General features: G+C 39.0%; 1 protein-coding gene across 1 annotated transcript in view; it reads right to left on the bottom strand.

Moving 5' to 3' along the window:
• FIG4 (FIG4 phosphoinositide 5-phosphatase) overlaps window positions 1-24,407 on the bottom strand; it is a 121,622-nt gene that overhangs the window by 65,681 nt on the left and 31,534 nt on the right. Inside the window, exons 6-15 of the mRNA XM_045798462.2 lie at window positions 22,543-22,691; window positions 19,186-19,314; window positions 16,759-16,859; window positions 15,347-15,509; window positions 14,834-14,931; window positions 10,594-10,727; window positions 9,200-9,316; window positions 7,394-7,439; window positions 6,569-6,717; window positions 5,264-5,430 (exon numbers count right to left, since the gene is read on the bottom strand). Coding sequence (XP_045654418.1) covers window positions 5,264-5,430; window positions 6,569-6,717; window positions 7,394-7,439; window positions 9,200-9,316; window positions 10,594-10,727; window positions 14,834-14,931; window positions 15,347-15,509; window positions 16,759-16,859; window positions 19,186-19,314; window positions 22,543-22,691 — 1,253 coding nt within the window. The remainder of the gene's footprint in view (window positions 1-5,263; window positions 5,431-6,568; window positions 6,718-7,393; window positions 7,440-9,199; window positions 9,317-10,593; window positions 10,728-14,833; window positions 14,932-15,346; window positions 15,510-16,758; window positions 16,860-19,185; window positions 19,315-22,542; window positions 22,692-24,407) is intronic.

Raw genomic sequence — 24,407 nt, 5'->3', positions numbered from 1 at the left:
TATATATATATATATATATATATATATATATATACACACATATAATAGGATATAAAATAGGTATAGATATATGTATTTGTATATATATTTTTGTGCATATATATATATTTGCATACACACACAATGGAATATTACTCAGCTATAAAAAAGAATGAAATCTGGATGACCTAGAGGGTATTATGCTAAGTGAAATAAGTCAGAGAAAGACAAATATTGTATAATTTCACTTATCTGTGGAATCTAAAAAACAATACAAATTAACAAAAAAAACAAAACAGAAACAGACTCATAGATACAGAGAACAATCTGGTAGTTGCCAGAGCAGAGGGGGAACTGGGCAAATTAGAGGAAGGGAATTAAAAGGTACAAACTTCCAATTATAATATAAATAAGACATGGGGTTGCAATGCATAGCATAGAAAATAGAGTTAATAATATTGTAACAACTTTGTATGGGTGACAGATAGTAGCTAGGTTTACCATGATTACTTCATAACATATAAATGTTGAATCACTATGTTGTATACCTGAAACTAATATAATATTGTACATTAGCTACACTTCAATGACCAAAAAACACTCTATGTGGGGCCCTATTTCCCCCTATGCCAACAAAGTGGCACCAACCTTTTTGACTTTTGCTGATGTATGAAGTGGTAGTACCCCGATACAATTTTATTTTTCTTATTATGAGTGAAGTTGAGCTTTCTTTCATGTGTTTAGATTCAATTTGCATTGCCTTCCCTATGAACTGGACATGTCATCTGCCCATTTTTTCTCTGGAACTATTGGTCTCTTTATATTGGCTTATTACATCCAAAGGAAATACTGGCTCTTTACATCTAAAGGAAATTAGCATTTTTTTGGTAGGTTTCAAATTTCTCCTTAGCTTATCTTCTGACATAATTTACTATTTGTCTGTCTATATTACATTTTTTTTGGTAATGAGAGGAAAAAAATTCCTAACAACCTAATTTCAAGTATCTTCCTGCCCACCCCAGAGGAATAACATGAGGAGATTTAATTTTGTAAAAGTTGTCTTGAGTGCTTTAAAGAAAATGGTTCTAGAAATATATTATCATTATATGACATCCACTGTAATTTTAAAATAAGTTGTACGCCCCTTGATACGTTTCCCAAAATAAAGTCTGTTTTAGCCACATTATTCATAAAATAATTGCTTTCATAGTAGTTCCTCTTTCAGTTGTACACAATTTGCTTTACCTTTCCAGTATGCGCATATTACACTTTTTCGTGACCATCTTCTATCTTTTAATAGTTCTCCCTGCTTTTTAAATCATGTACAGCTCCACATTCATTCTCTCTGTCCCCTAGTGTTATTAAAAAACTTTAATTGGTCCTTATCTGTCAATAATGCTTCCCATTATAGGGACAACGATGATGGAGGAAAGGATGTTTCCTTTCCACTGGGGCAGTTTTTAAGCTTTCCCGTGGTAACCCACCCCCAGACAGATATGTACTTGTTGGCACACAACTTCCACAAGTGTTACAGGTTGAGTTGTGTCGCCCCCCCCCCCCAAAGATATGTTGAAGCCTTAAGCCCTGGGACCTGTGAATGTGACCTTATTTGGAAGTTGAGTCTTTGCAGATATAATCCAGTTAAGACGCAGTCCCACCGGAGTAGGGCAGCCCATAATCCGATACGACTCGTGTTCTCACAAGAAGAGAAAGACTACAGGAAAAATGCCATGTAGACAGAGACACAAGGGGAAAATGTCAGGCAATGTCAGAGGCAGAAATTGAAGTGCTGCAGTTACAAGCCATGGATCACCAGAAATCATCAAAAGCTGCGAAGCAAGTAAGGATCCTCCCCAGGAGCCTTCAGAGGGAGCATGGCCCTGCTCATACTCCGATTTTGGACTTCCAGCCTCCAGAACTGTGAGACAATAAATTGCTGCTGCTTTAAGCCATTAGCTTGCAGTATTTTGCTACAGAAGCCCTAGGAAGCTAGTACAACAAAGAAGAGCCAGTGAGAATGCCGTCAGAGAGATAACCTTAACTTAATCAATGTTCTAATTGGTAAAAACAAGTGAAACCAATTGTAACTTTGTGTTTTAGTGACTGATAATAATGAATTACTTCTAACTCACACTGTAGACAATTTGAATACATCAATACATATTAATGCCTCCACTGGTCACCAGAGCATTAGGTATAATAAAGGATGATGGAAATACTTTAACATTTTTACTGTAGAAATCTAGAATTTAAACTTATGCCACTGGTCAGAATCTCTAAATTCTATTTCCCTAACTCTCAATTTTTGCTTGGATTATTCTACTTTGATTTTTAAGTTTTAAACCCAGTTCAAGGAGTCAGGCATAAAGAGGAATATCTAAATACTTGTAAGGTCCATAATGGACTCTGTGGTTTATGTTATACATTGAACTTACCCAGAATACTACAACGGGCTCAGCGAATTCAAAAGAAATGATCTGAGCCACCGAAGAGCATTGCTGATAAGCTACGTGCTACTATGCTGGCATACTTAGTCCTACCAATTTTGTAATTCAGGGAAAAGGGGAAACTAAGTAGGACATAGGCAATAAGTTAACTCGTGCGTTTATTAATTCATCCCACAAATATTTAGTGTGCCAAGCACAAAGCACTGGGGACACTGGTGAACAAGCTGCACATGGGACTCTCAGGTCTCATGGCAGGAACTAATTGCATTGTGAATGATTTCACTGCAATTGTGTTAAGTGCTACAAAGGAAAAGCACAGAATGCCATTAGAACAAACACTGGAGGGTCTTCTTCGAGCAAGTGAAAGTAGGTGAGCTCTAAAGGCTGGCTAGGAATTAGGAGAAGATTGTAGTAATGTGTTCAAATGGGTGAAAAAGCATACGAATAAGCCTGTGGCAGAAGCAGCCTAATTTATTCAGGAAACTGTGAGAGGGTCAGTGTGTCTGGAGAGTAGCAATGGAGGATAGCAATGGAGTAAATGACAGGGCAGTGAGGTAGGCAGGGGAGACCGGTAGGACCTACAGATTGCCTCGTACTTCCCTCCCACACCCACCAGGCTACCAACCAGCTTCCGGCTGCTCCAAAGTGTGTGAATAGGAAAGGTCCTGCTTGATGTGGTGAGCTCCCTGCCCTACCCTCCTGGTGTTCACACCATAGTGTGATACTCTCTGCTATGGGGTAAACTGTCTTCCCCAAAAGATACATTGCAGTCCTAATCCCATTACCTGTGAATGTATAATCTTATTTGAAAATAGAGTCTTTGCTGATGCAATCCAGTTAAAACGTCACACTAAATTAGGATGGGCCCTAATGCAGTATGACTAGTGTCCTTGTGAGACCAGGGAAATCTGACACTGACACAGACACATGAAGGAAGAAGGCCACGTAACCACAGAGGCAGAGACTGAGGTGCTGTAGTTGCAAGCCAAAGAACACCAAGGATTGCTGGCAAACTACCAGAAGCTTGGAAGAAGCAAGTCAGGATTCTCACCAATGGTTTCAGGAGGTGCCTGGCCCTACCAACAACTTGATTTTGGACTTTTAGCCTCCAGAATAGTGAGATAATAAATTTCTGCTGCTTTAAGTCAACCAGTTTGTGCTATTTTGTTACAGTAGCCCTAGCAAACTGATACCGATTTCCCCTGTGTAAGGGTGGGATCTATGATTTGCTTCTAAACAATGGGATATGGCAAAGGGATGGGCCACCACTGCCACAATTACAAGACTCTCTTGCTAGCGGACTCATTTTTGAGACTCACTTGCCCTTCCTGGCTGTGAAGAAGCAAATGACTAAGAATCCCAAAGTCACAAAAAACTACAAGGAATTGAATTCCACCAACAAACACACAAGCACGGAGCAAATCCTTCCCTAGTTAGACCTCCAGATGAGACCACAGCCTGGCTGACATCTTGACCACAGCTCTGTAAGACTCTATGCAGAAAATCCAGCTAAGCTGTGCCTGGACTTCTGACCCACAGACATCCTGGGATAATAAACACATGTTGTCTTAGGCCGTTTTTCATAATTTGTTACAAAGCACGGAAAACTGATACACTTATATTGTAGCATAGCAAACTGACTTTGCATTCTCTCTGGGAATGGAAAATGTTGAAAGCTGACTCTACCGGTGCTTTCATGCATGCTTCAGAAGTTCCCATCACTGGGGACTCTCTCGCAGTTCCCCTGGTATGGACCAAGCATCTTTTCATTTCAGTTTCTTGCAACTCCTTCCTTAGGAATCCAGCCATCACCTCCTGGTTCTTGCCGCTACGGTCCCTCTGGCCAATTGTATGCTCACACCCTCCCTCATGAAGCCTACGTCTGGTCACCAGTAAACATTCAAAGATGCTTTGACCCAACCATGTCTAGGAGGGCAGGCCGTGCTCAACATGGCAGCCCTCTCCTCAGCCCATCCCTCTACTTCAGCTTTGCTACACAGCAATCCAAAGTTAACAGCTCCATGGGGTCCCTCCAATAGCAGAATATGAGGATTTGGTCTGTGATACCTACTGTGTTGGAAATGCCATCAGAATGGAGGCAGAAGTACCATTTTAACAACTTGTTACTTTTAGTATTCACAAGTCATAAAACAAACAAAAAAAAGATATAATTTAGTGTTAATGCTACTATTCATTTCTAGCTGACATTTTAAAAATTAGCTTGTCAAGACTATGAACCCTATATTTAAAATAATGATTAAATACCCTCAAACAAACTTATCTATGTATCACAAGGTGAAAGAAGCCAAGGAATCAAAGTATTCTGCATTACTGGGAGCTTGCATGGCTCAGTCAGTTGAGCATCCGCCTTCAGCTTAGGTCATGATCTCAGGGTCCTGGGATCAAGCCCTGCATAGGTTCCCTGCTCAGCGGGGAGAATGATTCTCTGCCCTCCCCAACCCGGGCCCCTGTTCATGCTCTCTCTCTCTCAAATAAATAAATAAAATAGTTAAAAAACTTTTTTTAAGAAGTCTTCTGAACTTCTGAACTTCTAAACTATTTTTAAAATAGTTTAAAATTTTTTTAAAAAGTCTTCTGCATTATTTAAAAGCTCCTTTATGGGTGGCAAAATGCAAAACTGTACTATTTAAAATAAAAAATTTATTCATTCATTCACTGAACAAATATTTATTGAGCACCTTCTGAGATTCTACTTTAAACTTTTAAAATATTTAATTTTGATTTTACTTAGCCAGATTGCTTTAAAAAGATATATGTATAAGAAGAAAAAAGCATATCAGGTAAAGTTTTAGAGATGCTTATTATTCCAGAATTACCTGAAAAAGCATTGCTGTAATATCTAGACAGGGTCTGCATGATGTCTTTTGAGTGCTGGGTCCATGGTGCTATCTTTCTGTAGGTTTTGACACGATGAACAAGTTGAGAACCACCATACTGAAGGGACAGGGTATCCCCATGATCTTCATAGAGCTCCTCAAATAACCTAAACCAAAGAAAAACAAACATTACAAAATTTTACCCAAAGTATTACACACGTTGTTCAGCTAGCCACATATGAATTCCTGTGAGCTTTTCAAGTAGACTCTTGATGATAAATCTACATGAAAATATATGCTACAGTAATAGCCTAATAAGTAAAAAAGTCATAGAAAACACTAAAATGGAAGTAGAAGCACCAAAAACATAACCCACCAAAGCCAGACCAAGGTGGTTCTAACCTTACTGAGAGACTCCTAACTTTCTTCAGGCTGCCAGATCAATTTACTACCTTTCTGTAAAAAGACATGTCCTTGTCACTGACAGATAAACCATATTCTCCTAAAAACACATGTCTGAAACTTGCATTTCTTCAAGTGCCTGGTAAGATTTTCAGTGCTGTGATATCTGTGGATCTGGCCATTTGGAAGTTGTTCATTTTCCTCTACAGCGCCTTTGTGACGACCGCAGATGACCAATAACAACCATCACTGTATTTTCAAGAATAGCACTTCATGCAATGCCATAGATCCAACGGACAGTGAAGAGACAGGAATCCTTAATGAAGACTCAATCTTTCATATATCTTATATTTTTTAATTCAAAATGTATGAAGGCACATGACTTTTTCTTTCTAATGCAATCTGGATTTGTTGGGTTTTTTAAAGATTTTATTTATTTATTTGAGAGAGATAACGCGAGAGCGCATGCATGAGTGGGGACGGTGAGGGGGAGTGAGAAGGAGGGGGAAAGAATCTCAAGCCAACTCCATGCTGAGTGTGGAGCCCAACACAGAGATCATGACCTGAGGCAAAACCAAGAGTCGATGCTTAGCCAACTGAGCCACCCAGGCACCCCTGGATTTGTTTTTGTAAAAATCCACTCGTTTTTATTTATCTAAAGCACTTTGGATTTATATAAAGAGCATAGTATTTATTCATAGTTAACACAAAAAACTAAAAACCATGGCAACAACACACAGGTCTTTAATGAAATATTTATTACAGAATTAATTTGAAAAATGTCTTTCAGCAACATAATTTTTGAGAAGTTAAAAGAAGAAATAAGTTCATAGAAGTCCTTACTATTAATCAGTTTTGCTTTCTGTCATTACCCGCATTCAAAACGTAGAACATAAGATTTACCTAACTGCGTCTGTATCAAACTGCAGATTAGGCTTGTCGATCAGTCCCAAGGAGTACAGCTGATAAGCCAGAGCACATTTTCCCACCATAAACTGCGCTGTGTTGGTGCGGTCTAAACAGTCCACACAGTTGGTTCGAAGAACACCAGTCTAAAGAGAAATACCGTAAGACTTTCAACCATTATTCAGCGGCCAAAACTGCTTCTATCCCACTTTAGATTTCTTTTCTTAAAAAACAGAAGAAAAGCTGTAGGCAGGGTATTATTCCTGAGCAAATAATGAAGAATGTTATAAAAGGTTACATTTGCTGTTCACTTAATATTGATGCAATGGCATCATTACACCTTCTAGTCCCTACCTGAATCTTCTTCCTGAGTTATTCTAGAATAAAACAGATAGCTAACATTGTCCACATGTACCAATACGTAAAATCCATGTTTTTTTCCTGATACATCTCCTTTATTGTACAAACCAAATATTCAGTGGTGGAGACTGTATCTTTCTTAAAGCACAACTAATACATATATAGTGATTGTTTCTAGCTCATTTTCCAAAGTGATTCTTATTTATTCTTTTCCCATTTCTGTTTATGTTTTGATTTCCAATAATAAAATTTATCATGTATAGAAAAAATCCACAGGCCATTATTATTTTAGCTGCATATCATTTGTAAGAATTAAATACTCGCAGTTAGGCTTTTAAAAATCATTCCCAGTTAATAATCTTGCATTAAATAAGAAGTATCTTTCTCTCATGGTTGCTTTCAGAAAACATCATACACTGCGAAAATAGATTCTTTTTATTATTAATACAGTATCATCTATACCTGCAGGCGACCAGTGGGAATCACACATCCTCCTAGTTCATTCCACCTGTGTTTAAAAATAGATGTTTAAGAAAAAATTTAATAGCATAATCTATATTCATTTTTGGTTCCAGCTCTTTATAAAGAATCAAAGAATCAAAGAAATAGGGCTGAATGTGCCGGAATAATCAACTGATTCTGCTTACTTTCATTCTTTCTGGTAAGTGACTATGCAAATAACTGTGATGGAATGCTATCCATGCTTTCTTTCCTCACAGAGAACCCAGGAAAGAAGCATCTTAACTTGCCCCAGTGTCCCACATGCAGGCATTTGCCACCAACGTTCAACCAAAACCTCTTTTGCTTTAATTTAAGCCCATTTCCTGTTTGGTTTCTACAGACATGAATAGTAATTGCAGGGCATTAAGTCTTATCCTTCTCCCCTCAACACGAAGATTCTCTATCTCTTCCAGCATTTCTTCATGGAGCTTTGTTGCACTCCTTTGGTTGTTTTCGCAGATCTCATTATTTTCCTTCCTACTTATTTTCTCCATGTGCTAATGAATGCCTGGGAATATGTTACAAGTACTATGTAATGATACTGATATTTTATTTTAATGATTTACAACATTTTAATGATTTAAAACATTTTAATTTCTGAAAATATTTTCATTATTTCAAAGAAGGTGCGGTACAGAAAACAGCTAACACAACAGGCCTGACTGCTATCCTCAGAAAGGCCTGCTTACGTGGTTGGCTCTTGGCTGGCATCTGGGAACCTGTGTTCCCACCAATCCCAGCTGGACACAAGTGGCTCACTGTGCCTAAACTGTCTGTTGAAACGATATGGTTTTGCTGAACGTCCTCTTTCCTTATGGGAGTCAGATTTTGGTATGTGCCAAGCAGAAGCCGCCTAGGGGACCAGCCTCCAATAAAAAACGCTGACACTGAGTATCTAATCATCTCCTCTGGTTGGCAACATTTCACACATGCTGTGACAACAAGTTGCTGGGGGAATTAAGCATGATCTGTGTGATTCCATTAGGAGAGGACTCTCTGAAAGCCTTACCTATTTCCTCTGGACTTTGCCACATGTGCCTTTTCCCTGTGCTAATTTTGCTTTGTATCGTTTAACCTTAATAAACCACAGCCATGAGTACAACAACATGCTGAGTGGTTTGAGTTTTCCTAGTACATCACTGAGCCTGGGAATGGTCTTGGGGACCACTGTCACAGGTACCCTGAAATGCAAACTACAACAGAGGATGACTTCTAAAGACATATACACTATAGCTGGTTGGCTGTGTTTTTGCTCTTTGCTTTTTTTTTTAACCATTATAGTCAACTTTGTTAGCTGAAAATAAAATGCTGGGGATATACAATATTAGTTCCTTAAAAGATAAATAAAACATGATCCTTGATCTGAAGAAGCTCACAAAGTAATAATAAAGATTTGTGAGCAAATAACTGTAATACAATGATAAACATTATTTTCATAAAAATGTTAGTATTTAGTCGAGAGAAAAAAATTCCTGCTCCTACTTAATGCTGAAAAATAGAACTCACTGCAGAAAATTTTACTTTACAGAAGTATTTTATGTAATGTTTATTTCATGAAGTAAGAGAGAAAGATTCCATGGCTTTCACCTCAAGATATATAACCAGAGGAAATCCTGTGCCCATAGTGAATGTTCATCCCACAATCACCTGAACGTCTTGTCTGCCCAAATTCATCCATCTGTCGAGCAGTACAAACTGCTCGTATTTAGAATATTTTTATCCATAAGAGCAAAATGCTTGATTTCAGTTTTTAAGGACCACACTTACTTTTCATCTGGTCGCAAAATGCTGCAGTAAGCATCAGGGCGGTTTACAAAGAAACCTGTTTTCTTCACCACACTTTCTGCAATCACGTTCAGTCGATCAAGAACATTACACAGCTTGCTGACGAGAGGAGGAAGAATGAGAAAAGTGAGAAGAACCCAAGTTTAATATATATTTACCTTTCCATCTGAAGCAAATAAAGTCTATGGTAATGATATTCAGGGATTTAATTTTTAAAATCTCTGGTTTGTATCCAACAAGAGCATTGTAATAATTAGTTTCTATAGTCTAATGTGTACTCAATAACTAACGAGAGTGGGTGCAAAGAGACATGAAGGGCCTGTATTAACTCTTGGCAAGCCTTAATCTTGGCACATTACATCCCCTGGAGAGCTTTTCCCAAAGCCTTTCACTACTTAAGAATCACAGCAGTCAAGTCCAGATGCATTCATAAGATGACTATGAGGAGAGCGTGATGCACGGTGCAGGGGGCAGAGGAAGAAAACCCTAGAAAAGAAATATAAATGGTGCCCACCTGTAATCAGGCTTAGACTCTAGGAAAATGTGTGCATATGTGTGTCTGGGTGTGTGCATGGGTATCTAACTACACAAAACGATTCAGAAAAAAGTACGAGTTAAAGTACAAAACAATACAGTAACATTAAGAAAATTAACGGGACCTCAAAATAAACCTTGTGTTTGTATGATGCCTAGGAAACGAGTAAAAGGAGAATGCAAGGTTAATGAAAGAAGGTTCCTTGGATAAGATGTTTTGAGTCAGATCTGTACAGGTAAAGGAGGGTTGGGAAAGCACCCCAGGAAGGTGGGGGTCAAACAACAGGAACAAAGGCTCAGGAATGGGACCCTGGCTGCCACGCTGGGGGCTGAGCATGCAGTTTCATTTTTCAGGAAGAGAATGGCCCCAGAATAAAGAAAAGGCTTTTACATTCTGGAACCTACCAGGCGATGGGTCTTTAACACTACACCAAGGAGTCTGGATTTACTAGGAACACTCACTCAGGAGTTTCTGCAGGTTCCTCCAAAAGCGAGAGCCTCTGAAAGTGGTGTCTGAGAAAGTGATTAAACAGGGGGACAGGATGAAACCGGGAAAAGTGAAGCCAAGGCCTGCGAGGGCAAGTCGTGGAGCGCAGGGATGTCCTGAAATGACTAGCTACTTCAGAGAGAATGCGCAAGCGGTATAAGTCGTGGGCAAAAAAATAAAGAGTCTGTCAATTAATTTTAGCACTCAAGTTATCCATCAGCAGCAAACAGCCCCTCAGCACATTCATGAAGGAAATGAAAAGGAACATTTACTCTACCATAGAGATCAGCTTCCTGCTATTTCACATCACAAGAAAAGGAAAATACCAGAACCAAACATAAGAATATCTCCTCACCTTTTGGTGTACTTGGCCATATCCCAAGGAATATAAATAATAGTGTGTTCAGGAGGCAAAAACTGGTTGAGGTACGTCACAGCAGCCACAAGCTCTTCACTCAGAATTCTCTCATGCTTTCTTTTCTCTCGTTCCTTATCAAAAATTAAACATTTTCAAGGTTCTAATTACCTCAAATCATAGGAACAGACTTTTAACATTTTTCCTTTTCAGCTAAGAAGCCTAAGTCTTAAATATGCTGAAATAAAACCTAACATAAAAATAATATAAATGCAAAGAAATAAATACGTCATTGAATTAAAATCAACAGATGATTAGCTTCAAAAATTCAAGGAGATGAGATTTCTTTTTAATAACTTCCTGCTACTCTAAAGAAGTCTGGCTCACCCTCCTGGGCCTGGTCTACACACTCCATACCTGACTCTGGCAGAGAAGAACTCCCCAAGAACCAGAAGGAAACCCCCAACTCCAGCCAGCTAAGGACCAGACAGAAATCCACTGGGCCTGGCTGAGAGTGCTTTTCCAGGCTACGTGTGTTTTTAAATTTCACTCTCATAAAACACCCTGTGCGGTAACCAAGGTAGGCCCTTTTTCCCCCTTTTACATTGTGGCTGAATGAGGTTAAAAGGTGTTCATGGGACCAAATCTTACTTTCTGCCTCCCTGCCTACTGTACCCCCTTACATATTACATGCCTCTCATTCCAGAGCTCCGGGCCTGGAACGCTGGCTCTGCTGCCTGCTAGCCACGCAGCCTTGGGCAAGGTTCTCAACTTTCCTAGGCCCCTATTTCTTCATCTATAAAATGGGTACAGTACAATACATCTATGAAATGGGTACAATAGTATCTTCCTTACAGCAATAATGTGAGGTTTAAAAGAGATAAAACACGATAATCTTTTATCAGAGCATCTGGTACATGGGGACTATTCATCAAAATCAATGATTTTTATTGTTATCCTGTTCAGGACTTCACTTAAAAACAAAGAAAAACAATTCGGTGATAATAGCACTGACATGGTGTGCAGGCACTATTGCTGGCATCGAAATGGGTCTCTGATGTTTTCAATCATGGTGATTAGTTATCAGTTGTCATGAATTTAATTAGATAACTGCTGTGGAAACAAAAAGGGTTATCTATTTTGCACAGTTGAATAAACCAAATGGAGGAATTAGAATAGAGTTAAGACCAGTGTTAGTTTAGGACGAACGTGCAGTTAGCTTCTTACATCTGAGAGATGTAAACTATATATCTGGAATGTCTCTCAAAAGCACTTTAAATCACCTAGGGAACAAAACCTTTTTGAAATTCTTTGATCAAATCTGATATTTCATGAGATGGGGAGAAAAGGTTATCCAATCAACGTTCGGTCATCTCTGCATAAAGAGTCTGCTCTGTGCACCGTCTGACCGTCACAGATTAGTGTTAGTGGGTTGTTTAGCCCACGTCCTTAGGTCACAGACCCCTGTTACAACCAAATGAAAACATCACATACACAAGTGGTTTTGCCTATCATCTCAAGGGTTCAGAGACTCCCCCAGTGACCATCCAGGGCCCTCAGACTAAAAACCTCCAAATACAGTCATGCCTGATTCCAGGCTGACTTCCTGCTGATGCCCCAGTACCAGCGTCAAAGGTACGTGGATTGCTGCGATATGTCAACCCGTGCCTCAAACTTCCACAACCAAGGAAGTGGGGGGGAGGGGAGAGAAAAGAAATCAAGGAAAGTATTTCACTTTATTGACTTCATATGATGGCAGAATAAAGAGCAAAGAACCTCACTATCATTCCACATACACAAATGCATTCTTTGACTCTAATCAAAATTAATACTTTTTCCAACTGAACTGAATAAACATCTTTTGTACTATGAATAAAATGACAAAAACAGCAAAAAACTATTTTTTTCTATTCCATAAAACAGCAACTTAATCTCTAAACTATTTTCTAGTTAATCTCTAGTTATGAACCATGAGAGACTACGGACTCTGGGAAACAAACTAAGGGCTGCAGAGGGGAGTGGGGTGGGGGAATGGGATAGGCTGGTGATGGGTATTAAGGAGGGCACGTATTGCATGGTGCACTGGGTGTTATATGCAAGTAATGAATCATGGAACTTTACATCAAAAACTAGGGATGTACTGTATGGTGACTAACATAATAAAAAATATTATTTAAAAAAATCTCTAGTTATTGCCAAGATTTTCTTTTAAAGATTTTATTTATTATTTATTTGACAGAGATAGAGACAGCCAGCGAGAGAGGGAACACAAGCAGGGGGAGTGGGAGAGGAAGAAGCAGGCTCATAGCGGAGGAGCCTGGTGTGGGGCTCGATCCCATAACGCCGGGATCACGCCCTGAGCCGAAGGCAGACGCTTAACCACTGTGCCACCCAGGCACCCCTATTGCCAAGATTTTTATGACAATGGAATGATAAACAATTTTTAAGTCCACCAACTAACACTGAAATATTAAAAATGTACATTTGAGAACCCGGGCAAGAACACTTTACAATCACATGTATCGGATATTATTTTTTGAATCTGTGTATTTCATGCAGAATTATTTCAAACATCGTAAACTGAATCTCCATTTAGCCATTGCTTTTAATGGCAGTATAAGGACTTTGTAACCAGGAAGACGGGTCAGTATTCCCTATTTTGGTGAATGGCATCACCAACCAGCCACCTGAGTAACCAGAAACCAAGCCTGACCTCTCCCTCATCTCACAGCCAGCCCATTGCCAAGTTTCCAGCCTCTACACACTTCTCTCCAGCCCTACCACACCACCCTGGTTTAAGCCAGGGTCCCCCCCTTCCCTGGACAATTAGAATTCTCCTCCTAAGTAGTCTTCCAGCGTGCTTTAGTCTTGTGCCGATCCTTATGCTCTCTTTGTTGAGGTCAGGACAGTCTTTTTAAAATATAAATCTGATCACAATCCTCTCAGTCATGAGAAACCTTCAATGGTTTCCCATTATACTCTCAGGATAAAGACCAGACTCATCGACGCACCCTGCAAGGCTCTGCGTGGTCTGGCCATAGCTGTCTCTTCAGCCTTGTCCCACAACAGTACCCTCGTCATCTCTCTGGCCCTCATCGGCAGGACCCCTACCATATGGCCTTTCCTTCCTCAAACGCACCATATCCCCTCCTGACCCAGGGCCTTGGAACCTGCTATTCTGAATTGAATACTATTCTTTCTTTTCTTGGCCTAGTTAATGGCTCTTCCTTCAGTCTGAAGACTCATCACCTCCTCAGGGGAGACTTCTCTCCCGTTATGAGCTCTCATGGCACCATTTAGCCTGTGTTAATACCTCTGCATTCCTTCACCATCTCCTCCATTCGACTGCTAGCTCTGTGAAGGCATGAATTGTTTCTGTGACGGCCTTGGCACAAAGGAAACCTTCAAGAACACTCGTTAAATAATGAACTAAATGGACACAGGATTCCTTGTTTTTGTATTAAATTGAGTTACATTTATTAACCAGCCTCTCAGAATAATCCCAGCACTACTAAATTGTTGGCAACTGCTACAACCATAATATAACAAAACCCTTGCTTTTCCTGCTTTCAGGGTTTTCTTGGCTGTGGACTGAAATTCTTTCAGTGCACACAGTTACAACACTACAGATACAATTTATTATCTGGTCTCCCTGCTTGCCATCCTAGGCTGTTGACCCGAGGGCCTACTCATATACGAGAATGTTGACCAGACAGTGTACTCTCACAAGGAAACACAGAACTGAAAGGCCAAGCCACCACTTTGTCCACCTGGTTCTTGAACCACGGCAGCACCCCAATTTCTGAATCCAGCCTTTAGATCTTGCTACTGCATATTAACCTTCCCAAGAGATCTCTGGATTGTCAAGGAAATGGGCTCTATCAAGGCTAGGTTGTGGCTCTGTGATCCTCACGCTTCCTTCGCCAAGCTGTCCTGGAAACTAAGGCAGAATTTCACTCCTCTCCAGTTCACCCAAGGAAATCAGAAGACTGGCAGCATCACTTTCTTCCCTTGGAAACATGCTGCTGCTTCTCCCAGGTGCACGGGGAAGAGGCCATACAGAACCTAAGGCCAAAGGACGGTGGCTTAGACAGTCAGATACAGGGCTCCGTCCCAACATGCAAAGTCTATAACCTCTCCTCTGGGGAGAGGTAAAGCAGGCTTGTAAACCCCTTTGTGCTGAGGAAAAAATTTTCTAGGGTGACTGAATTTCATAACCAAACAGACGAGCACATCATACCTTCACTAAATTCAAGATGATGATGGGGGAGCCAAACCTCTGAAGCATCTGGTCGAAGTGAAGGGCAGCCACATGTGCAAACGGGTCTGCCTGATCCACTGAGGGGCACAAAAAGGATGAAGAAACACCAGGATGAAAATCATAAGGCAAGAATAAAAGAAGTATAGGGTTTTGTTTTCTTTTTTAATGTGTAAAGAAATGCAAGTCAACTAATCTAGTAGTTTCACTTCCCAAGTTCCTCTTGACCTTATCAGATACTCATTCTTCACGTATTTACTGAATCTGACTGATTCTTACATTTCTGAAGTAAAATACAATTTACTAGCAGCCAAAATGAAAGAAAAATGATAAAGTTACTGAATAAAACTAACAGAAGTCCTTCTTCTAAATTATCTACCTTCCAGTACTGAAACTTTGTTAGAATCTAAGAATTTATGGATTTCTGTGACAGGAGTTCATCAACTCAAAGTGTGGGTAAAGAAGAGGTACTATGAAAAAGACTGCTCCACGCACATGTGATAGGCGGTTTAGGCATCATCGTTGAGATGTCCTGAGACCAGTATAAAGGAACGGATCCTCTAACTTGGACATAAGAAGAATAACTTCCTGCAGTAAAAGACATCACAGAAGCATCACAGAGTATTTGTTCAGTCTCCACTTCATTTGCAACATCGCCCTGAAAAGAAAGGTGGCATTTGAAGTATTTTATGTTCTTAGAATTTTTTAATGGAAAAAATTTCCAAGTATACAATGAAATTATAATTCCCATTCTTAGAACATTTTAAAAGAGGTAAATGTTGATCAATATTCAATATGCACATTAGGAAAGGAAAACCATTAAAATGCAACAAAGAAAGGCAATTAAAAATAGCCAAGAATAGACTAGGAAAAAATCAAATTAAATAGCTAATAATACAAGTAGCAGACAGAGAACAGCTTGAGTGATATAAATGGCAGAGAAGGAGAGAAAAGGAAAACAATTACATGAAATTATACAGGAGGTTAGGAAGACCAGCGGAATATAAACCTTCAATTCTGAAGACCAGGGAGGAATGGAAGGACAAAAGAGTGAGATTCAAATAATGTCTGATGGACAGAAGGGAAAAAAAGGTCTTGAGTTAGCCTGACTTAGAAAAGTTAGAAGGATACGACAAAGAATAATTTTAGAGACATTAATAACATGTCTGCTTGATTATCCGTGAAATATTCAAAAATAAGTAACATAGCAAAATTGTGATTTTTCTTAGAGACCCAGTTATAACTGTTTTCATTGTTGATATAATTTTAAGAACAATGTTGCTATTTTAACCCAGGATTAAAACCCAATGTCTCACTCAATCTGTCTACTCAACTGCACATCTGCGTAAGACTCAAGCTGTCTACTGCAAATAGAGATGAAACACTTGGAGGAGATGACATGACTGATGGCAGGATAGGACTTTTGTTGTGGTTATTTTCCAGGGCCGAGCAGAATAGGAGCCTGCCTGGAGCCAAACTAAAGCAGAGGCGAGGGGGGAAGGGGTTTCCATGCCTCGCTCTACTTTGTCTGCTCATCAAGGAGGTGTTTCCAAGGAGTGCTCCCCTCCACTTACTCCTCCGAGGGAGGTGCTTTGCTATTTTAGTCGCTACAATAAATACGTGCTACATTTATTCATATCTTACAGAAATGGCGCATCCTCCAAAACGAGACATGTCATAACTCCCCAAGGCAATGCAGAACTGGCTCTAAGACAGCTGATTTTTCAGAACCTCTTATACTAGTCACATTCCTCACAAGTTTCAGATACTCTGGAGCATTACTTATTCTCTTGATCATGTCCCAAACTAAGAAATGCTACTTTCTAGAATTCCACTTGGCTTCCTCTGTCAGCAGGGTGGATGTGAAAGGTTAAGACATCAGCAGTGCTGTCGCTTCTCCACCTTACCTCACAGTTTGCACCTCTCTTGAGGAAGCGGGTCCCGGCAAACTTACTGGATCTTCTCGCTATTAGAGTCACATAGACTGGTCGTCCATAGATCAACAGCTCTTAGAAGTCAAGTTAAAGCTATTTGAGCATTCACACTGAACTGTCGCACCACACCAAGAGAATCACTAGACCTTAAATATGCACTTAAATACATCTTGTCCAGAAGGTTAAGGAACACCAGAAAGTTCCACCCAAGAATGGAGCGGCACTGGGTCTAACTGTTCTTCCAAATTAGGCAGGTATTAAAGCAAAACAGGCCTCTCTAAGGAGTGGTTTCCGTGAATTTCAGAGGAAATGGTAAAAAGGTGTAGGGTGAGTGGCCAAGGGAGGACCTGGTCTCTCCTCATCACCAACTAAAGGATGTAAAAGGGCACAACTAATCCTTCCCTAGTCTTCAGAGATCATATACTTCTCAAAAAGAGCATATGTCACCTAACGGGGTTAGCAATACATAATATCAAGCAATACATAATACTTAGGGAATGGAATAAGTATAATACTATAAAAGTCACCCAAATTTGTCATCGAAGTGCAAAAACTAAGCACTGTGAATTATTTAACTGATGTGCAGCTTATCGGTTGTCACCTTATTTAGCTTTCTGAGCCCCAGTTCCATCTGCTGTAAAATGGTGTAAGTACCAGTAAAGTAACTAACTTTATGAGGTGGTTGGGAGGACTAGGTTAGGTAATGTGTGTAAACCAGGGCCTGTCCTATAGTAAATGCTGACTGTATAGCAATTTCTTTTATCATCATAAAGACTTCCAGAATTCATTAAATGCTTGATAACTAGGGAACTAGTTTCATCAAACTAATGAGCTTTAAAATTATAATCTATGGTGCTATTCGCTATTTTAAAAACACAAACATGTACTGTGCTTAATATATGCCTGGCCCTGAGTTAGCTCTTGACAATACAAAACAGTTTAGAACTACCTCTTGAAAAATGACTTCAGAAACTGTAGCACATTCTTTCTGGTGTCCTTGGTGGTGAAAACCTTGTGTTCTTTCCAGGTACATGTCACTTTTGGAAACAGAAAAGGTAATTCAGGGCCAAATCTCATTATTCAGTGAACAAACCAAGCAGATAATACTACTCACTGCTTGGAAATGATTACAAAGTAATGAGCCTGACTTGCAAGTGTAGCACATAAATCTCACTCATCCTCATTTTGAACTTCCTTTGTGTCTGCATCTAGCCTCTCTTCTCCCTCATTTGCCATAAAGAAGGCACCACCGGTCCTCTTTAGGACTAACCTCTCCAGCTATACCCCTTGATCCCATTCCTCCCAAATGTTCTAGTGCAAGAAAAAATATTAGTTATCGCATTTATCACATTAACCCACTTGATGATCTTAAAACAACCACTCCTTTCAAGTTTTCACCATAGGTCTTAAAAAACCTAAGACACAAGAAAGAACGTCAACTGGAAGACAAGCTAGGTGTACAAATGCCCTACATGATCTCAAAAGGGGACAGGAAAAAACTAAACACTACTCCTAGCAAGCATACACTGCCTCTCTAAGCCTCATAGCACTTTCTGGGAAGGTTTCCACCATAGCTAGAAATTAAATAAAAGGGGGGAAAAGTATTTATTAAAATTGAACTCAAAATCAGCTTAACCCAAGGTTCAACCTACATCTACTTAAGCTCTTACGTCCCTTTCCAATCCAGGACTTTATTACACTATGCCTGAACCACAGCAATCTTTTCCTAATTCATGCCCCCTGTTGTAGTCTCATTTTATTTAATCCAGCTTGAAAACAGCTGTCAACTCAACCTTTCTAAGTACTCCCCTCTACGTTACCCTCTTGAGAAAAACTTTCAAAAGTTCAGGCACCAAACCCAAAATGCTTACTTAGTTGGATCACCAAAGCAATCTGGTAACTAGCTATCTGACTCTCCACTACCCACTACATTGCACCTCCCAAGGATTTTACACCCAAGGCAGGAGAACACTCCCATGAACTGTTCTATCCCTACACTCATGGTGCTTTCCCCCCTATGAGCTTGCTCCCTGCTTCCTGCTAAGGTCTGACTTTTGTTTAGAGCTCAGGCCAAGCCTGACTTTTCCTATGAGCCTGCCCCATCCTCCCCACCTGTCAGTGATTCTGTTCCTCCTCTCAGGGATGAATACTTATTGTCTATATCACTTCCTATGCACATAGCATTTTCTTCCCTGTTGTTTATCTTTCTGTGTACATAAGAGACCTGTTCAAACGATCTGCACTCCTCTTTGTATTTCCACTACCTGATATCATCAGTAAGTTTTCCTGCTGGGTGCACAGAGTGGTAATTAATAATCTTGTAATTCCTATACAGTCTTTTACCGATTGGTATAGCAGAAGCTTAATAATATATACCTTAGTTTTTTTAAAAAAGGATACTTGACTGCCCACAGAACCCATGAATAATATACAACAGCCAGTCACGATGCACAGTATTTTTAATTATATCCAGAAGTTCACCGTTCCACACATACTTCATATAAGGCTCACTACAGATCCCAAATACACCTGAAAAATAAAAGTTGGTACCAGAAATATAAGGAAATTGGTCTATACTCATTTTTAAGTTCATAAGTTTTTGTTTTTAACTTCAAAATAAAATGTTTGATTAATAGCATTGCCATTTTCAGTGGATATAACTCATGTCATCACCCAGAACTCTGTGCTGATTCTGTACAAAGTAAAAGAATAAACACATTTTTCTGATTTGTGAGAGTTTTTAACCTAGGAGAAAAGTAAACAATAGGGACATTAAGGGACACATGGACAAATACATGACGAAGGCCGAGAGATAGCACTGGGTAGTGGCTGGAAGCATTGCTCTGGGGTCCGAGTGCCTGGGTCCAAATACCAGCCCTGCCTCTCAGCAGCAGAGTGACAGGTGTGACCAACCTCAGTGCCCATTTCCTTATCTGTACCTGTATCGTGGTTGTTGTAAAGACAGTAATGTTGGTAATGCACAGAAAGTGCTTCGAACAAGCCTGGTGCCTTACTGACACTTCCGTAAGTGGTACTTACTATCATATCAGGCTTTTTCTATATGAAGAAATTAATTTCATCAAACATGATTTCAGCATATCCAGATACGTTTATTAAACATCAATGAGTTTTACAAAACTTCTATAAAGGGCAAAATGAGAAATAAGTATATTTATGATTATGGCTTAAAAGACTACAACAGTGGGACGCCTGGGTGGCTCAGTCGGTTGCATGTCCAAGTCTTTTTTTTTTTTTTTTTTTGCATGTCCAACTCTTGATTTCAGCTCACATCATGGTCTCAGGGTCCTGAGATCAAGCCCCACACCAGGCTCTGAGCTCATTGGGGAGTCTGCTTGAGGATTTTTCTCCCTCTCCCTTTGTCTCTCCCCCTGTTCGGACCCATTCTCTCTCTCTAATAAAGAAATAAATTTAAAAAAAAAAAAAGACTGCAACAGTTCTGGATATCAGGCTATTTTTCTTCTCAAAACACGGTATGTTAAGAGTGTTTATATACTGTGACAAATACACTTGGTTTGATTCATAAAAACTGAACCTTCTCTGCCCTTCCAATGCTTTACACAGAGCACAAATAGTACACACTAGAACTAGAGTCCTGTCTTTGCCACTTACCAGTCTCTGTGACCTCTGGCAAGTTACTTAACATCTTCGAACCTCAATTTTCTGCACTGTAAAATAATGATACTACTATTCACCTCAGAGATATGTTCAGATTAAATAATACATGCAAAGTGACTAATATGCTGTCTGACATAGTAGAGACTTTTTAAAAAATGTATTATTTTCCTTTTCTACCTACCCCTATATCTTCTACCCTCACTCTGTTTCCTATCAGTTTCCCCCTGTGTAGTAGAAGAATAGTGCCTCCCCAAAGACGTTATGTCTTAAGCACCAGAACATGTGAATACTTTATGTTACATGGCAAGGAAGAATTAAATCTGCGGATGGAATTAAGGCTGTTAATTAGATGAGCTTGAGATGGGGAGAGTATTTTGAATTATCCAGGTGGGCCAAATGTAATCATGGATTATTACTTATAAGTGAAAGAGGAAAACAAGAATGTAAGTGTCACAGTGATGTGATGCAGGAAAAGCCTCGGCTGGCCATTGCTGACTTTGAACATGGAAGGGGCCCCAAGCCAGGGAATGTGGGCAGTCTCTAGAAGATGGAATGGCAAGAAAATGTACAGTCTCAAAAAAGGAACGCAGCCCTGCCCACACCCTAATTCTAGTTCACTGAGACCTATTTTGGACTTCTGACCTCTGTGACAGTAAATCTGTATAGCTTTAAGTTCCTAAGTTCGTGGTAATTGGTTATAGCAGCTATAAAAACCTAATACACAATGTTTTTCATATCCATCATATAGAATTGTTCCAGAGATAGTAAAAAATTAAGTGGCTTTTAGAGGCTTAATTCAGATTCCAGAACAAATATTCAAATTCAGATTTGGAATGACATACAGTGCAAATTTAATAATACTTTTAGCTTTTCTATTCCTAAGTGGGATATTTAGAAGAAATGATGCAAGCAAATATTCAGGCACACATTATCTTGACCTCCACCTGTCTCTAGCAGTATAGGTTACAATTTGGGAGTCTAAATCAGGGCAAATTTATGTGATCTTGATGTTCTCAGGTAGGGAGGGTGCACTGGCTTTGGCCTTAGCACAAGGGATAGTCAATCTAATAGATTAAGGGCAAGGCTACAGATGGCATCCAGTTTAAGTAACACTCTAAGTCTTCTTAGAGTGAACAAGAACCTCTGGCAAAATGCTAAGAGAGCACAGGCTCTTTTTGAGTGTTCTGCAAGGACAAACCTTCTGGAACTTTAGATTACATGCTAACTCTGCACTCACATCTTCATCACTATTATTCAGGTTGCACAGAGCAAGGTGCCCAAGACGTTATTGACTTACTATGTTTCCAAAGTATATCCAATTCAGCTAAACTGCTTTAAGTCTGAAATGATTCCTTTACAACATTCACTTTAGCAAGGCCTCTGGCATTAAAGTTCTAGATCAACCCAAAAGTCTAGGGATAAAGGTACCAATCCTGTTGTGTGACTGGTTCATTTATGATCTCCAGGATGACCCCCACACGTGGTCCTGCAGTGATCCTACAGTGGTCCTGACAGGAGCAAGGCCTATGAGGGACACCTGGGTCAAGCAGGGACCAATCAAAATAACAACCACCTCCAACCTGCTACATTGGTTCCTCGGCACATTGGCCATGAGATCTTAATCTCCACGTCTCAGTTTTCCACTTAGTCTTTATTTCTTTAAAAGTGGCATCATACCTACTGAGCAGTGTTTTTATAAGAATCAGAGATACTGCAGTAAATTTCTAGGACACAAGAGATAACCCATGGTGATTTTTTTCCAAAACTCTCTATGAAGGAAAATAAGGTGGTGGTGTGTATTCTCCGGTATTCAAAAAAACCAATTCTCCATTCAAACTTCACCAAAAGTCTAGACCTAAATGTATTTCATTAAAAATACATGAATATTTGCTAGGAAATGTCAGCATACAATTTTCTGGCTGGCCCACAAATGAAATCACATTGTGATTAATGATCTTTATAAAAATGAATTGGTCAAGTTTATATATCCAAAACAACCTCATATAAGGACACGGAGCAATAAGGGACAGGGAAATATGAAGGAAATGTGAGCTAATTTAATGAGATGCCATTTCACGGATGCCATATTAACCTACATTAGACGTGCTGAAAACCACCTACCGCTTCCACCCTGTGTAATTAATCCTTCATCTTCAAAGATGTCGAAACTCTCCTGGCGAGGCTGAGTAGTTTCTGACTTTAACATCTCCAGGGGCATTCGCAAGACAGTGAGATTATACTGAAGTGAGTGGGACAAATCATAGCTGTAACTGAGAACATAACTGAAACTTAATAAGAATTATAAAAGCAAAACCTACTTCAGTCTTGGCTCCTATATGGAATTAAAAACTGTGAACTCCATTAGCACCTGTTCAACTACTTGCAAGCAAAGCTATTCAAATAAACACTGTAAAACACAGTAAACCATGAATAGTAATTAGAAACTTAAAAATCACTGCATCCTCAAAAAAATTAAAAATAGAAATATTATACAATCCAGTAATTCCAGTTCTAGGTATTTACCTAATGAAAACAAAAACACTAATTTGAAAAGATATATGCACCCCTATGTTTATTGCAGCATATCTACAATAGCCAAGATATGGATATCGAAGCAACCTAAGATATGGATATGGAAGCAACTTAAGTGTTCACTGATAGATGAATGGATAAAGAAGATGTAGTACATCTATACAATGGAATATTACTCAGCCATTAAAAAAATGAGCTCTTGCCATTTGCGACAACATAGACGGACCTAAAGGGCATTACACTAACTGATATAAGTCAGACAGAGAAAGACAAATACTGTATCATTTCACTTATATGTGGAATCTAAAAAACAACACAAACAAACAAACAAAAACAGAAACAGACTCACAAATACAGAGAACTGGTGGTTGCCAGAAGGGAGGGGATGGGCAAAACAGGTGAAGGAGATTAAGGGGTACAAACTTCCAGCTATAAAATAAGTCACAGTGATGAAAAGTATAGTACAGGGAATATAATCAATAATATTGTAATAATGTTGTATGATGACAGATGACTATACTTACCATTGTGAGCACAGAGAAATATATAGAATTGTCAATTCACTATGTTGTACACCTGAAACTAATATAATATTGTATGCCTACTATGTTGCAATTAAAAAAATTATTGCATGACTTAAGCATTTGCACAACTGGAAATATACAATACAATGAGAATGACCAACATTCACTGACTTGCAATGTGCACTGTTTGTTTCACTGTGAAATCATTCTAACTTCACAGTCTTGTGCAAAGGGGTTACACTCTCATACATATCTGAATGGAGTTCCACAGATGTTACAATATCCATAACATCCAATAATGCATGGTCTGTACTCTAGTTTACGTACGAACAAAAATAATTCTATTAATTATTAGTGGTAGTACCATAACCAACTTCACAACAAAACATGAATAAGTAATTAATATAAGCCATTATGATAAAACATGTTTTAGGAGAGTAACAGCCATCCAAAAAGTTCTAACAGTCTTTCCAAATAAAATTTGGCCTTGAGGACAAAAGAAACCCATTTTACAATCCTGATTACACATAATAATTTTTAAAGTATCTCTAGTTATACATTTTAGCACAGAATTTCAGAAGGTATCTAGAATTCTTTAGATTTACATAAATTCATAAAGTATTTTAGTAATATTTTAAGGTGGTGACAATTTTGCCTGGAGACTCACATATTATTTCAATTATTATTTCTTCTTTAATTTATTCATATAATTTGATTGAAATTGATTTGTTTCATCTGTGAAATTCAATTTTACCATATTTGCTAGATGGAGTCATTAATTTTACTAGCATCTGATCTCAGGGATAAAAGTTGTATTAAGACGTTGATTTTTCAATCACATTTACAATAACATCAAAAAAATAAAATACTTAGGAATAAATTTAACCAAGGAGGAGAAAGATCTTATACTGAAAATGATAAGTTATTGAT

The sequence above is a fragment of the Ursus americanus genome, chromosome 11 (genome assembly GCF_024610735.1).
Source record: "Ursus americanus isolate L20-20 chromosome 11, mUrsAme1.1.p, whole genome shotgun sequence".
Classification (NCBI taxonomy): domain Eukaryota; kingdom Metazoa; phylum Chordata; class Mammalia; order Carnivora; family Ursidae; genus Ursus; species Ursus americanus.
The sequence above is the reverse complement of the archived record's forward strand: the minus strand, read 5'-3'. Positions and strand labels throughout refer to the sequence as shown.